We start from the raw sequence: 15363 nt of genomic DNA on the forward strand, positions 1-15363 counted from the left end.
GACCTACAGAGTCGGTCTCGTAGCTGTATGATCAGGCATAGGTTTTAGTTGGAAGCCCGATCTCCCACTTGGAAGAAACAGGACAAAGGCCTCCCTAGGTGCTGCTCTGTTCGCTACATGATAGATTATTTGAGCCACAGGTGTGTGTAAAAGCTCAGAGAATTTCTTCTTGGTCTAGCTAAAATTGGCACATGCGTAGGGTATTTTTAATCTCTTCTTGTCCTTGTTCTAAATAAAAATAAATTGCACAAATTGAGCCTTAAGAAAATAGGAATGTATAAAATAATAAAAGTTCCTTTTCCTTTGCTGCCACGTATCTACTCGGGTCTGTTTCTTTCCCATCATATTCCTGTTGAGCCTTAGCCCACTTGTTTTCATCACGCTCGCTAATTATATCTGTGTTCTTTAGATCACATCATGTTTTTATTTTATTGAGTCCTACATATATATGTTTTCCAGATTGTAAAACTAGCAATTTATGGCATGCTACCAAAAAACCTTCACAGAAGGACTATGATGCAGAGGTTGCATCTCTTCCCAGACGAGGTAAGTCAGTGGTCATTGGTAATGATGCTTTTCTGCAATTTCAATTAAATACTTTCTCTCCTTTTAAAATAATCCCTGCACATATTTTCAGTAATTTCATGTCAACCTCTGAAATACTTTCTGTATTTTATAGTGAGCTCACTGTAATAACTATTCTTATTTTAAATCATAAAGTGAGTTATTATTGGACTATAGACTTTTAGTCTATAATTTCTGTTCTCATTTTAATAAAATTTACTGCTTTCTTTGAACAAGAAACTGTAATGAGAGCTCCTATTAAATTAAGAGTACTCATTAATGTCATCAACTGTTTAAAATATACATTTAGTTTACATTATATCTGACCAATAGTAAAAACTTTAGTAACTCAGTTTTGATTGCTAATTAGGTCCCATGATTTAACTTTAGGATACATGCTCCTACTCGAAAGTATTCATCCAAAATTTACTTTGAAAAAAGTACAGCTATCTGTATTTATTACTGTTATACTGATGCAAGTATTTAGCTTTTCTCTTTAGTACCATGCAATGTAACACTAAAGGCACTGTAATAAAATAGTTGAGTCCAGGCTCTGGAATGAGACCGTTTGCATTAGAATCCATGCCCCACCATTGACTGACTGTATCATCATGGACTCGTTACTTACTATCTGTTTTCTCGCCAGTGACATGCGTATGATAACAGTACCTGCTTCGTGAGGTTGTTGTAAGAGTTAAATGAGATAACATTTACGGAGCCCTTAGTCAGGGCCTGGCACAATAGGTGCTAGTTGCTGTCATTACTGTGGTTATGATTATTGTCCTCGTAGTTCCTACCAGAGGAATAATGTAGAAATTCTTTCCAGAATATTAAGTCATGTCAACTATTCAAACCACTTGTGTGCTCTGCTGTTAGCATGAACAGCATAAGTAAGTTATTTGTGCTTTTATCAAAGTGGTTAGTTTATTACTTTTGCTCTGTATGAATAAGTAAAACCATTTCCACTGCTCGCTTTCCCTGGGGGTACCAAGTACAGGAGCAGTGTCATCAAAGTACAAGGGGCCTTCGTGAAATCCTAAGAATTTAAAAACGTCTGTTCCTGATTATATTTTTATAAACCATAACTTCTAAAAAACACAAAATATTTATCCCAGTTTTAAGGTAGTCAGGTTTGAGTATAGATATTTTAAGTGTTCATGGTAGTTTAGTTGAATAGTAAATTACTTAAATAATTTCAGGCTATAAAATAAATGAGCCCGTTTTTCCAAGGATGGATTGTTAAATGTTTAAAAGCTTGACAACACTTTTTATTGTCAAGGCCATTGGGAAACAGGCACTCGTGCATTGCTGGTGGAAGTTCAACATGGTACGACCCATGAGGAACTGGGCAATTAGGAAACATCTTGGACAGGATACACGTACAAGGAGATTCCTGCTCGATCCAGCAGTCTCACTTAGAGCGGTGTGGTCTGCAAATATACAAGATTGTTGTTTTTATATTATATATTGTAATAAAATAATAGAAATAAATACATAATTTAGTCATAGAAAATTGGACAAACTGTGATAGCCTTCAGTTGAGTATTATGCAATTATAAAAATAGAATGACGAATATTGTTGTGACTTGATAAGTAATGTTTTTCCAGGATATATTGCTAAGTGAAGAAAAACAAGGTGAAAAGAATGTAGATAGCGTAGCACCTTTTGTAGGCATGTATTTATACATGTTTACACACATATGTCCTATACCTGCTGCTGTTTGCATAAAGAAACACAGGAAGAGCAGACGAGACAATGAAGTTGGCTGCTTACTGGCGCGTGGGCACAAAGACTTAGAAGGAATAGGGAACAGACTGATTTTTTTTTTCCTTAGAATATCTTTTAGATTTTATATTTTTTTCTTTAACTTTTTTATTTAAAGATTTTATATATTCATAACATAAAATGACAGCATGAACAGAAGTTAGCACAACAGTGCCTGGATCATCTTTTCTAAATGCTGTTCCCTGATAAAAGGAACTTGATTCCCCTTAGGAAAATAGTGGATTCTGGGTCTAATGCAGAAAAACAATGAAGTCATTACAAAGTATATTAATGCAAACAGTAAAATAGTAACAAAGTAAGGCAGTGCTCAAACACTAAAAGACAAATATCGAAAGAACGTAGGAGGCAGCTTGAATTGGTGCCCACTGACCATATCTGGGACTGTGTTAGCCTTAAAATGAATAGTAATAATAATGGGCTATGTTGAATAGAAAACAAAAATCTATGAGCCCACAATGATAGTCTAAAAATCATTTTTTTTTAATGTTTTTTATTGATTATATTGTTACAACAGTTCCAATTTTCTCCCCCTTGTTCCCCTCCCCCCAGCACCCCCCTCCCCCAGCGATCCCCCCCAAGTCCATACCCCTGGTTCGTAAAAATTAACTATCCCCCCCCTCTCAAATATTAGGACCCTTTGTAATCTTGTAAAGGACAATGGGCGAAGGTCTCAAGCTCCTCTAGCTGCTTCAAGCTGGACATGGTCGTCGTCCTACCTACCCTTGGGTCCAGAAAACCCTAATATGAGTGGGGGTGTGGAGGGGAGGGTGGCCTTCCCACATGGGGAAGGATCGTGCAGACTCCAGGTCAGTTGGCTGTCTCCGGTCAACGGCGTGCTTGGTTCAACAGGCGGGTGTCCTTGTTGTGTTTCAGTCATTCCTCCCCGAGTTTGTTCCTCCTGGATTGTCTCCTTAACAGGAGCGAGCTGAGAACACTGCTCCTACTCCGCGGCCATCTTGGTCCCCCCTAAAAATCATTTTTAACTTGTTATAATTTGTCTTCTTCTCTCTGGAAAAGGAAAAGCTCTTCTTTAGAGAAGAATGTCATCTAAAAAATGTAGGAATAATACTGAATTAGAAAAGTGGCCATTATCAATCATCAGGTAAAAGATTATTGAATTTTTAGAACAGCATATTTACAGTTTCAAAACATCATGCCGCAGAGTACTTACTATTGAAAGAGAAAAGATACTTTTACATTGAAGATACCTGGTAGACAACAGGATCCATAACCAAGAGATCAAACGTACTATCAGCATGGGACAGACGGACATCATGTTTTTATCTGAAGTATGGATTGCTTGTATCAGAAACAGCAGACCCAGTACATATATTCATCAGATGAGAAATCATGAGAATGAGCCAAGGCAGTTGGAAAGAGGGGAATAAATTAAATAATATTTTTTAAAAAACGTAGTGACTTATAGTTTTCAGAATAGAAGATGTCTAATTTACCATAAGAAATATGTTTGTCAAGATGATATATGAAGTGTATTACTATACAGAGATTTCTTATACCATTGCTCTAATATACTTTTCAGGGACTTTTTTTTTTCAAAGTTTGTATTTTTCCTCATTTTATATATAGTGCTTCTGTTTATTATTTTTAATACTTACTATTACTAACTTAGTACTAAGGAATATGTTTTAAGAAAGTTAAGCCTAAATTTGTATTTAATCCAGAATATACCAGAAGATATTCTTAAGAATTTAGTGGAAGAGCTTCCACAACCACGAAAGGTACCCAAACGTCTAGATGAATACACACAAGAAGAAATAGAGGCTTTCCCAAGACTGTGGACTCCGTAAGTGTTTCTCTTTCCTGTCTTTGTTTTTAGGTGTTTTTTTTAAGTTGAGCTTAGTATCCTTCTTTCCTTAAATGATAGGCCCTCGAGGTGGAAAAATTGAATTCTTTTTCATTTCCTTGGATACTCTGTGCAGCTTCTACCTGCAAATAAACTCTAGATGTTGATAGTTGAGCTAAAAGTCTCTAAGTCTTAAGATCTTGCTGCGTAAGTGCGAGAGTGATCATAGGTGCCTATAATTATTAGATATTTTGTTTGGGGTGACATTACTTGGATTGATTTGATGTCTCTTCAAATGATAAATAAATTTTCATTACCTAAAACAAAGCGATTTGCCTTTTTCCAGGTGATTTCACTAAGCTGAGAATATTATCTAGTGCAAAGGCATTAATTCTGTATTACTTAATAGTCTTTACCCGAATTAAGAAATAAAACACTTTTTCCTCTCCTCTGTACAGTTTCCTCTACCTGAGGTCTGGGAAGCTGCTTAGATTGGACATACTGTCTCTCATCTAATTGTTATTAATTCTTTGCCTGGCTTACCTGGCTCTGAATGACCTGGCTCCTCCCTGTGTCTTCAGCTTAAATTCTTCCTGCTTCACTGCACTATTAGAGTAATAGCAGACTGTTTCAGATTGGCAGTCTTTTTATGGGATTTAGTTAACTCTTCCTTGCCCTTGTTCTGCTATTACTTCTGCATAAAATAAGTCCCTCACCTTATCATCTGGGATAACTCTTCCTCATTCTTTAGACCTTAGTTCAGATGTCATCTCCTTTAAGAAGCCTTGCCTAAATATCAGGGCCAGACTGCGTGCTCAGCTGTCTTCTGCTGTGACACCTGCTGTGTAACTCTGTCATCACCACATTGAGCTTTTCAGGAGCAAGACTGCGTCTTGTTCGTCATTGCGTGCCCAGTGTGTAGACCAGTGCTCCATATTATAGAGCCTCAAAGTTTACAGAATGTACACAGTCTAGAGAGACCACATAGCCTTGTTGTTGACCTATAGAAGACAGCTAGTCTTCAAATAGACACAGCCCTCTGGACTCTGAAAATCCTATCTCTTTACTGGCTCTTTGGCCAAATAGGTTTGTGAAAATCTCAGCCTTCCCAGGATTGGCTTATGTCCAAGAATCTAATCATTGACTCTTATTATTGCCTGTATATACATATATATGTATATGTATATATATGTGTGTGTATATATATGTGTGTGTGTGTGTGTGTGTGTGTGTGTGTGTGTGTGTATATTTAGACTCTTTCCACACAGAAGTACTTAGAGTATTTTGTTTCAATTGTTCTGACTTTGCTGACTTGTGTCAAGGTTCTCCTTTACTAATCTATAAAAGATGAGCAAAATAATATTATTTTGCAGTCATTTATTGAGCACTTTCCAGTTGCCCAGTGCTGGGCTAGTGGTTTTCATGCATTGTGTCTAATTCTCTCTACTGTCCAATAAGTATAGTGTTCCTATGTTTAAGAGTAAGCCAGGAAAAAAAAAAAAGAGTAAGCCAGGGATCAGCTGGTTTGTAGTACAGCCTGGATTTGAAACTAATGGTCTGATTGCGAGGCCTGTGCTGTTTTCACAGAAAAACCATTAAAGAAATTATTTAATTCAGTTTCATTTATTTAGTTCTAGCTCCTAACTAGGTTAGGTCATGGTTCTAACCTCTGCTGGAGTGCTTCTTGTTGCCTCTTACATCTTCCAGAAATGTGCTTCAGTTATATGTAGTTCTCAAATAGTCTGCTTTAATAAGTCATATCCTAAAAATGTATTCCAAGTAGTCCTTGAAGTTTTGGTAGGTTACCATGCTGTACAGAATTCTGTAGATCTAAGTATGTCGTACCTGATTGTCTTACAGAGACATCATCATAAAGGAATTTATATACCTAACCAAGAGGGGTATGGTACTTAGTTTCAACTAGAAATACCAAAGGTGTTATTTAATCAAATAAGTAATCATACACATATTATGCACTTAGAATTATATATTGTGAATATTCTAAAGTATATTCTAAGTCAGTTACACCATGCAGTATAGTAATATACATAATAACCATACCCAATTATATTCAATGTTATTATAGTAAAAGAGTACTACTCAAAATGCTCATTTTACTAAGTGATTCCTCTTCATTTAAAACTGATTAGGAAGGTGACTGAGTACCTTTATTATATTAGCGGAATTAGAAAAGGCTTTCCTGTAATTATTTTTAAATAGACTTTTAAAAAAATTTAGAACCTTCCATGCATTTTTAGTGACTACTCTGGGAATGTATTTTCTTGCCCTTTCTTTTCATTTTAGATTTTCCTGTAGCAAGAACATGTATTAGATATCAGGCTTTGCTTTTTGCTGCTATAGTTGTGATCTTTCCTCAGAAGTAGGCACACACCATAAAGTGTGAGGCAAAAGTAGGTTTATAGTTGTGAGTACGTGACACACAGAATTTATTCTCGTATTATTATTTTGTATTATTTCCCACACAAACAACTGTAAACCTATTGTGTTCCTAAAATAGTGTGTGTGTACACTTATTGAAATCTGAGGGTATAACATGATACTGGTGTACCAATTTTTAAACATAAACTGTTTAACATTTTATTATGCTGCACATTAGAGCTAATATCAAGTCTAGTTAGTTTTTATTACCATGGAACATATGTAATGAGGAAAAAATACACATTTTTGGATTAACCAAAAATCTGTTATCTAAGAACCGGATGATCTTTTAGTTTAGGACCATGGAACAGAACATTCTGCAGTGATGGAAAGCTCTGTATCAGAGCTGTCTGGTGGAGTAGCTCGTGGCCACATTGCCTCTTGAGTATTTACACTGACCAATATGACTAAGGAACCCATTATTTAATTATACTTTTAATTAATTGAAATTTCAGTAGCCTCATATGGCTAGTGACTAGCTTAATGGATTATGCCACTTTAGTTGTTTGCAATATCACAAAGTTTTAGTGATAATTATTATATATATTAGAATTAAAATATTTGAAGTAGCATGCAATGCAGTCCATTAAAAATGGGATTTCTTATTATTGGTACATTTGCTTTCATGAGAAAAAAAAATTCTCCTTTTGAAGAAGGAACTTACTTAAAATATGCTTTTGTTCCACCCAAAATAGCTAAGCCAAGAGTATATGTTTCTTTCGAATGTAGTAACTGGACTGAATCCAAGAGAGATCTGATGGTGCATCTGCAGAGACTTGACTGAAACAGATGCACCTGGATTGCACCATAAATAAATAGACACAAAAATAGCTTGCTTTGGTTTTTGTTTCCCTAGCAATTAAACTTGAAATATGTTTATAATATAAAAATGTATGTTTTGTCTTGAAACTATCATTAGCTTTTGGTTAAATATTAGTTTTTCTATTAGACACAAAAAGCTTTCGAGCAATTTTCAAACTAAGCTTTGAACCTAGCTGGTGATGGACAAAATTGCTTTAATCTTAACTAGAAGCTACTATTGTTGGAATTTTATTTAAATTATTTTAAATTACTTACAAAAGTTGTATTCTCTCAGGCCTAACCTCAGCATACAGGAGGTGTTTTTTTGTTTGTTTGGGTTTTTTAGGCCATTTGTTTAGTTATTTTCAAAACAATGGTAGACAAGGAAAAGCTGATTTTTTTAATGAGAAAACTATAAATATTTTTTATAACTGAAAACCATTTTTTCCTATGAGCTGTATTCCCCGTAGAGAGAAAGGAAGGGAGAATGAAAGTGAGAATGTTGGAGTGAGAGAGAAATGTCAATCGGTTGCCTTTCATATGTGCCCTGACTAGGGATCAAACCCACAGCCTAGGTGTGTGCCCTGACTAAGGCTCATACCTGCCACCTTTTGGCGTATGGGACGGTGCTTCAACCAACTGAGCCCCTGGGCCAGGGCTACCCCTCACTTCTTAAATTAACGGATATACTTGGTGTGTTAGTATTTTTTTTTACATCTCATGGATATATAAATTGGGTTATCATATATTATGAAGTTATATACTGGGTACAGAGTAGATGTGTGTTTGCCGTGTATAAGTGGTCATCGTAGAGTGTACACTTAGAACTCATTTCTCAGAGAAAAAGCAATAGCAGTACCCTTTCTTCATAGTTCAGTTGTCTGAGATTATAGCTTTCAAGTGGTTAACTTATTTTATTACTGTCAATAATTATTTCCACAATCATTGCAGTTTTGCCAACACATTACAAAACCACCATAATCATGGGAATTATAATGCTGGCACTGTCTTGGTAATTTTTCATTATGTAAGTTAAAAATAAAACTTGGATCATTTTAAACTTTGTTTTAATTTTTTTAAAATTCTGTAGGAGAGCTTTTCTTAGGAAAAACTAGGTATGTGGAAATGTTCAACTTGAATTGCTTCACTTATCACCAGCGATCAAACAGAACCAAAAAAGAAATGGATCCTTATTTCTCAACTGTTAAATCAGTAATGTCCTGTTTTAAGCAAAACCCTCACTTTTATACAAAAACTAAATGTAGAAAGTTTCAGCGTCAATACATGCTTGAAAACCGCTGTTTGTGATGAAAACCCCTGTTTCTCGTGTGAAGTACTCATTACTGAGTGTGCCCTGGAGGGAGAGAGGGTGGCGAGGATGAGGGGCAGGAGGTATGAGGCCAACCACCGTCAGCCCGCGAGCGCTCTTTTCTGAAGGTGAGACTAGGTTTTGGGGCTTTCATAGGTAATCCAGGGAGCTCTGTGAAAAGAAAAGAGAGTTCCAGATGCCGGGGGATTAGCCCTGGGAAGGGGCCTTGGGGAGCAGCCTGCCCAGCCTATAGCTCTAGAAGACGGCAGGGTTTAAGCCTGTGCATGCCCCCCGATACAAAAGATATTAATCCTAAAAATTTGCAGATTTCCAGTTCTAGTTAACTTCATACCCAGAAAAAACAAACAGACTATTTTTACCTATGCCTTTACAAAATGTACTTCAGGTTAAAAGACTTCAAAGACACTGGAGAAGGATTTTTACCTTTTCAAAACCCATGAGAAGCTAGAATCAAGACATCTTCAAGATTTTCCATAATTTCATGCTAGTCTAGTCATGTGGCATTTTCCTACAAGGTTTAACCTAATTTGCTGCTCTTCGGAGTCAGAAGTTATTAGCTGGACTTGGGGAGCAAGGTTACATTCCAACTTTCCCATTTTAACCAGCTCAGCATTGGCTTAAACCATATACTTCAGTATTTCCAATGCAGAATTTTGCCCAAATTAGGCATTCTAAATTGTGCTGAACTGTGCTGTTGGATATGAACAGATTAGAACTAGCTGTTAAAATAAAAAGCAATCTATTTAAATGACCAAAACCAAATCATTTACAATCTCAGCTGACAGAAAATAGGATTTTAATACAATAATTGAATGTAACAATTACTGTTTTAATTGAAGAAACAACAATATGACTTAAACAAATTTTTAACCATCTTATGAGTTTAGGAGTTTTGTTTGTTAGTTTGTTTTCTAAGAGCTGTCGAACTTTCTACTCAGGCTGGTGGTGCAGGGGCAGAAGAAATGAGAATAAAGTCACCATTGCTCTGCCTCACTGTGACCTGGACAGCCTTTAGTTCAAGGACTATGTGATGTCACCAGATTTCCCGGAATGGTTGATCCTAAATAAGTTCACCTATATAAAGCAAATGACTTAAAAGTCAAACTGACCTGTACTGTTTTTAAGATTACTCGACTGTCCAAATTTTACTGTAGTCTTAAATATTTTGTTGGAGTAACCACTATACTGAAAAATATTATTTTAGAAATGAAAAGACATAAGACCTAAGGGAGAATAAAATATTTTTGAGATTTATTACACTTCAGTTATACCCAATTTCATGGATTTACAACTGAAATTCAGATGCTTTTTCCCCTTTAGAAAATAAATAATCTTAATGGGACAGATAATTTTGTGTGTCTCTAAACTGTGACACAAACCGTGTGTTTATAGATGTTTCATTGTATTCACAAACCAAATGGATTTCTTACCATTGCACGGTGAAAACTGAAATCTCCCAAATGATTTTTCAAACTCAAGTCAATGTGTGTTTGCATGGAAATGTCCCATTTTCAAGACAATGCAAATGTGTTGTCCTCTATGATTTCCATGTTCTAGTTTGAGTCTGCATTCTTGAGATGTAATTGCTTCATTCTAATGAGTGGCAGGCAGGATTTTGTATAGGAACATCTACGGTGAAGGATTGCTGTAGAAAATTGAGAAGTATTTAAAGTATGGTGGTGTGATTTTAACTAATTTTGAGCAATCACAAGCACCATAGAACATTTTCTGTAGCTTAGATGGGTCTTTTTGTAAGTTCTGTTTTCTCATATAAAAAAGTGATGATATTATTTGTATAAAGCAATACTGTTACTGTGAAACATTTAATAGCTATGGAATAGCACAGTATAGAAAATGAATTAGAGAAAGTTTTATGTTGGCTAAGCCTTTGAAGATTGATTAATTTACCAAGTATTCCCTTAGCACATATATGAAAGCTTAAAACTTTTAGCTTTCACTTTAAAGGCCAGAGTGAGTGTGTGTGCGTGTTTGTGTGTGTGTGTGTGTGTTAGAAAATGCACTCTAGAGCTAAAGACAGGACTTTGTTTTGTTGACTCCTATGTTCCTTTGTCTACAATTGCACCTGACATCAGTAATCTTTGTTGAATGAATGAATGAATGAGTGGAGTCTTATTTCCCTGAAAGAGGAACCGACCTTTAATTCGTGAACGGTGCTAAATTTGTATGTTGGTCTTTGCTGCTTAAGTAAAAACTTGCTTAAACTTATAGCTAACATAGAAATTTTCTTAACAGTCTGTAGTTTAATATATATGTAAAAAAAGATCATTTTAATTTTCTTAAGTTATAACTTATAGTTCTGTCAAGGAATAAATTTCTATTTAAAAATCTAGCTTAGCTATCTCTAACAGTATTTGATATGTCTCTTCAGAGGTTTCCTGAGGTTATTTTAGAATACTGTTATTATTTACAAATATATTAAGCTTATATAATATTGTCTTTTATTTTAAAACTTCATAATTTATTTGTAATGGAACAGTAACAAAGAATTAAAGCATATATAGACTAGAAATTCACCCATCATTTCTCTGACAAAAGATTAAGCCATTTCATTAACATTTCAAATAACAATTAATCACCCAATGTTAAAACCAATATACTAGATGCCAGGTTTCTTGCTCTTGAAAATTATTTAATCTAATAAAGAGATTAGGTAGATCCTAACATAGGATAGAAACATAATCTGAGAATTCACTTCTGGTTAATTAGTGTTGCCATTTATGGATTAGCAACTTTTAAAGAACCAAAATACACTGACATTTATTCAATTACTAAGGCTACATGGGCCACAACTTACAATCTTTCTTCGATGATAGACACCAAAGGAATTTCAATATCCAGTACACATTATCATAATTTAAAATTACATATTATTATATTAGAAGAGCATAAAACTACCTGTTAATAACATCCTATAGTGGGTAAAGAGCCAGGAAGAATATTACGTATCAAATGTAACCATCTTTGGCCAAGAAGGATGTTTGTGACCTTCCGTGAGACGTAGCATAGTTTAGACATTTCTTACGGAAGGTGCTCCTTTTGCTTCTTCAGCACCTTCAGGTGGTCACCTCCTATGTCATGTGCGTAGCTCTGTGAGGTCTGAGGTGAACCCTTGCTAGTCAGCCTGTGGTCTATGGACCAACTGCATTGCATTGCATTGCATGGGAGCAGGCAGGAAGTGCAGAATCAGACATGAATCCGAATCTGCATTCTCAACAGGAGCCTGAGTGATTTGCGTGCACACTAAAGTGTGGGAAGCACTCAGAAGGACAGCCCTCCCCTCCCCCGTTCTTCTTTCATCTTGGATTTCTTCTTTTAGTGGCAGGGAGTAAGCGATACAAATGCATCGTATGTGTGCCCACTTTCCTTTGTGTGTGGAAAGAAATAGGTGCATATTTAGTGCAAGAACCTCCCTTTTTCTCCACAGGGGCACCTCCTAACGCCGTGTAATATTAATGGTTTGCAGTGTGAGCTGGTGTTTCCAGCTAGGCCAACATCCACAGTATCTAGTGCCTTGGCCATTATATTCCCGCTGCCCCAATGCCCATGAGGCTAATTAACCATCTGCAGAAGATGCTGATTACTTGTCAATAGAAAGAGGAAAGGATGAGTTTGTAAACAAAGGCCATTTTCAAGGCAGTCACTACACCCTAATGACGGATATCTTACAAGCATCCATTACATGCTGGCCCTGCTGATCATGGGAAGTATAAGGGCAGTGGCGTAAGGATTCTGCCTTCAAAGGAACTGGCAGCCTGATAGGACTCACGTAGAATAAAATGGTGCTCACATGTGCTGGAGCCTCAGTTTTGTCAACTGTGAAATGGGCTTGATAATGTCTTTTTCACAGTGTGGTGAGGAGGATAAAAGGAGATGTGGCACGTGGAGTAGTTATACTTCATGGCATCTAATAGGCACTTAGCACATGTTATTTATGTAAATAAAGACATTTATTTCCATAAGTGAGTGCAAGTATAATTTCAGAAACACTGTCACAGGAGCATGCATGAGGTTCTTTGGCAGCTCAGAGAAGGGAGCCCTGCCAAAGTCAGAGAGGAGGAGCTGTGGAGGGCTTCTCAGAAGATCTGATTCTTGAGGTGCCTACTGAAAGATTAGCCAAGTCCATTTCAGGTGATAAAAGATGAGATGCTCCAAACAAAGGAAATGTCAAATATCCGAATCGAGAGGTATGAAAGTTATTTTCCTGGGCAATAGCAAGTGACAAATAATGGGACCAGAATGTAGAGAAATAAAGTGTAGAAAGAATGACTCAGAAAGGTTAGCTGGGGCTGTGTCGTTGGAGGGTTAGGCATCGAATCCCAAGGTGCTTGAACTTTGACAAAGCAGTGAAGGGCCCTTGAAGATTTTTAAGCAGGGCCACTTGATATGCGGAAGTGGACGGAAAAGAAAGCATCTGAGAGGCTCTCAGATGTCTTCCCCTTTGCCTCATTTCTTCTAAACTGATTGCTAGCTGCCTGCCATGGCCAAGTATCATCGTTTTCGAAACCAATATTCTTCCCTTCAGAACCTGTTCCTCTGCCTGTATTCCGTCCTGAAAAACGAAGTAGCATCGCCACTCACTGAGTCCTTCCAACGGAAAACGAGCCATCATCTGTGTGTCATCACTTTCCAGGGGCTCCTCCCTCCGCTACCCCCCGGTCCTCCTGTCCCTCTTCCCACTCACTCCAGTTACCTTGCTGCTTCCTAAATCCAGAACCTGTTCATCTTACCCCTCACCGCTGTAGCCTTAGCAGAGTCCTCATCTTCATCCTCCTCCCTTTCTCCAAACAACCTTGAAACAAATGTGGGCTTCATTAGGCCCCTCTTGCCTTCAGGTCTACATTCCTTACAGATGATACCCTCACACACACTTCCATTTTACCCCTAAATTCTCTTAGAAGGTGCTTTTGCCATCTCGCTGGGACTTAGTAAATTACCCTTTGCTGAGGAAACTAGTGGGCTGTGACTAAGCACATTGGATTTACTGAGCTGGAGGTGCAGAGACTCTTTTTAGGACATCGGTGTAGATTTCCTTCAGTGGCATCGCCTGTGAAAGAAATGAACCAGCTGGACAGGAGAAGAAATAGTTTCCCAGCATGTACTGGCGTCTCACGGCTTTGACTGCACCGAGGCACATACCAAGGATCGGAAGGGTGCACCCCGGAGCAACTTCCAGCTGCCACACCACGCTGTCATTTCCCAGACTTTGGGTGCAGTTTTTACATTTGCAAAGAGACCTCAGAAACAGTGACACAATGCTGCAGTGTCGCTTCGTGTTACAGAACGGCTGATTCGGGGGAGCATCTTTGGCTTGTTTCCCAGACCAGCGCCTGGGTTCCTCGGAGTTAAATAATGGCTTTAAGTTGTAATACAGTTCATTTACTCGGCCACTGGGCTGCTGGTCTTCGTAGCTGGGCTGTGTGGTATCTTGTGATGAGTATTTTGTTGAAGAAAACACTATAAATGTAGAAAGGGGTTAGTTCTTTTAGGGCAAACAGAGTTCATCTGCTTTTTATTAGAACTCAAACTGTCGAATATTTTTACAGGTGTTTCAAAAATATCTAGTTTACTTATTACTGACTTCCTTCTGAAAATTCCATATGAGCTCAACACCTACAAATATAATATGTGAAAAATTACAGGACACTTTGTAATTATTTTTGCATTTCCTAATTTCCTTTTCCTCATTGTCATGATTAAACATTTCCCTAATAATGTTCTTTGTTTCAACTTATTACTAGAAGCAGCTTTCAGGTATAATTAATTCTATAAAATATATATGAGGAAAAGACCAGTTAATATGTGTGTAATGAAATTATCAGAGTTACTGTTTATATATTCATTTTGTATATGGGTCATAATGTAAATTAAATTTAGCATATGTTAATAAATAGGGAAATTACACATTCAAAATATGCATTTATTAGGTAAATTCTTCATAGGATTTTAAAGATCACAGTAATCCTTTCTATGAAAAAGACTTTATGAAAGAAATACTCTAAAATAGAACACAGAAATTAACTTCAAGCTTTTAAGTTATAAAATCACTCATGCGTAGGTATAAAGTGAAGTATATTTATATTCTCGAAGAACTTGAGAATCGGCACTTAACCATTCTACTTTGTAAGATTTTGGCTTTAGTGTTTTGCACCACAAATTTAGGTACAATGTTTGTAGATTTTTCTTGATGAACAGTTACTTTCATATTAAGTCAGAAAAATAATCTTCCTTCATCAGGCAAGTAAAAATGAAATATGATTCGTGAAGACATAAGTATTGATTTTTGTCTTGCAGGCCTGAAGATACCCGGCTGTAGGAGAACGAAAATTGCGGAAAATCCCAGTGAGGTGATTGAACCTTTCTCCTGATAAGTTTCTCCTAAGCTGCAGGGCCCCGTGAAACCGCTGCGCTGATCAGGAAATGTGTTTGGGTGCTGAAAGTTTGAGGAGGAAGGTCAGGACGGGATCTTTCTTCAGCAGGAAGTTGCAATAAAATACATTCTGTTATAGAATTGCTTTATCATGTAATTGGATTTGAGTGTTATCAGTGGTGATAAGAATAAAGGCGGTTCCTTGGCTAACTACTGTTTTTCCTTTATGAAAAAACGAGCCCTACTTGCCA

The 15363-nt window shown here is 36.8% G+C and overlaps 1 protein-coding gene across 3 annotated transcripts in view; it reads left to right on the top strand.

The window, feature by feature from the left end:
• The window catches only part of MRPL13 (mitochondrial ribosomal protein L13), a 28846-nt gene extending 13533 nt beyond the window's left edge, over window positions 1–15313 (top strand). For all 3 annotated transcript variants that reach the window (XM_090283411.1, XM_090283412.1, XM_090283413.1), the window contains exons 5-7: window positions 460–546; window positions 4033–4154; window positions 15037–15313. In XM_090283411.1, coding sequence (XP_090139537.1) covers window positions 460–546; window positions 4033–4154; window positions 15037–15058 — 231 coding nt within the window. In that variant the 3' untranslated portion in view covers window positions 15059–15313. The remainder of the gene's footprint in view (window positions 1–459; window positions 547–4032; window positions 4155–15036) is intronic.
• The last annotated feature ends 50 nt before the right edge of the window (window positions 15314–15363 follow it).

The sequence above is a fragment of the Furipterus horrens genome, unplaced genomic scaffold, assembly GCF_987537825.1.
Source record: "Furipterus horrens unplaced genomic scaffold, mFurHor1.1.pri manual_scaffold_7, whole genome shotgun sequence".
In the NCBI taxonomy this organism is placed as follows: Eukaryota; Metazoa; Chordata; class Mammalia; order Chiroptera; family Furipteridae; genus Furipterus; species Furipterus horrens.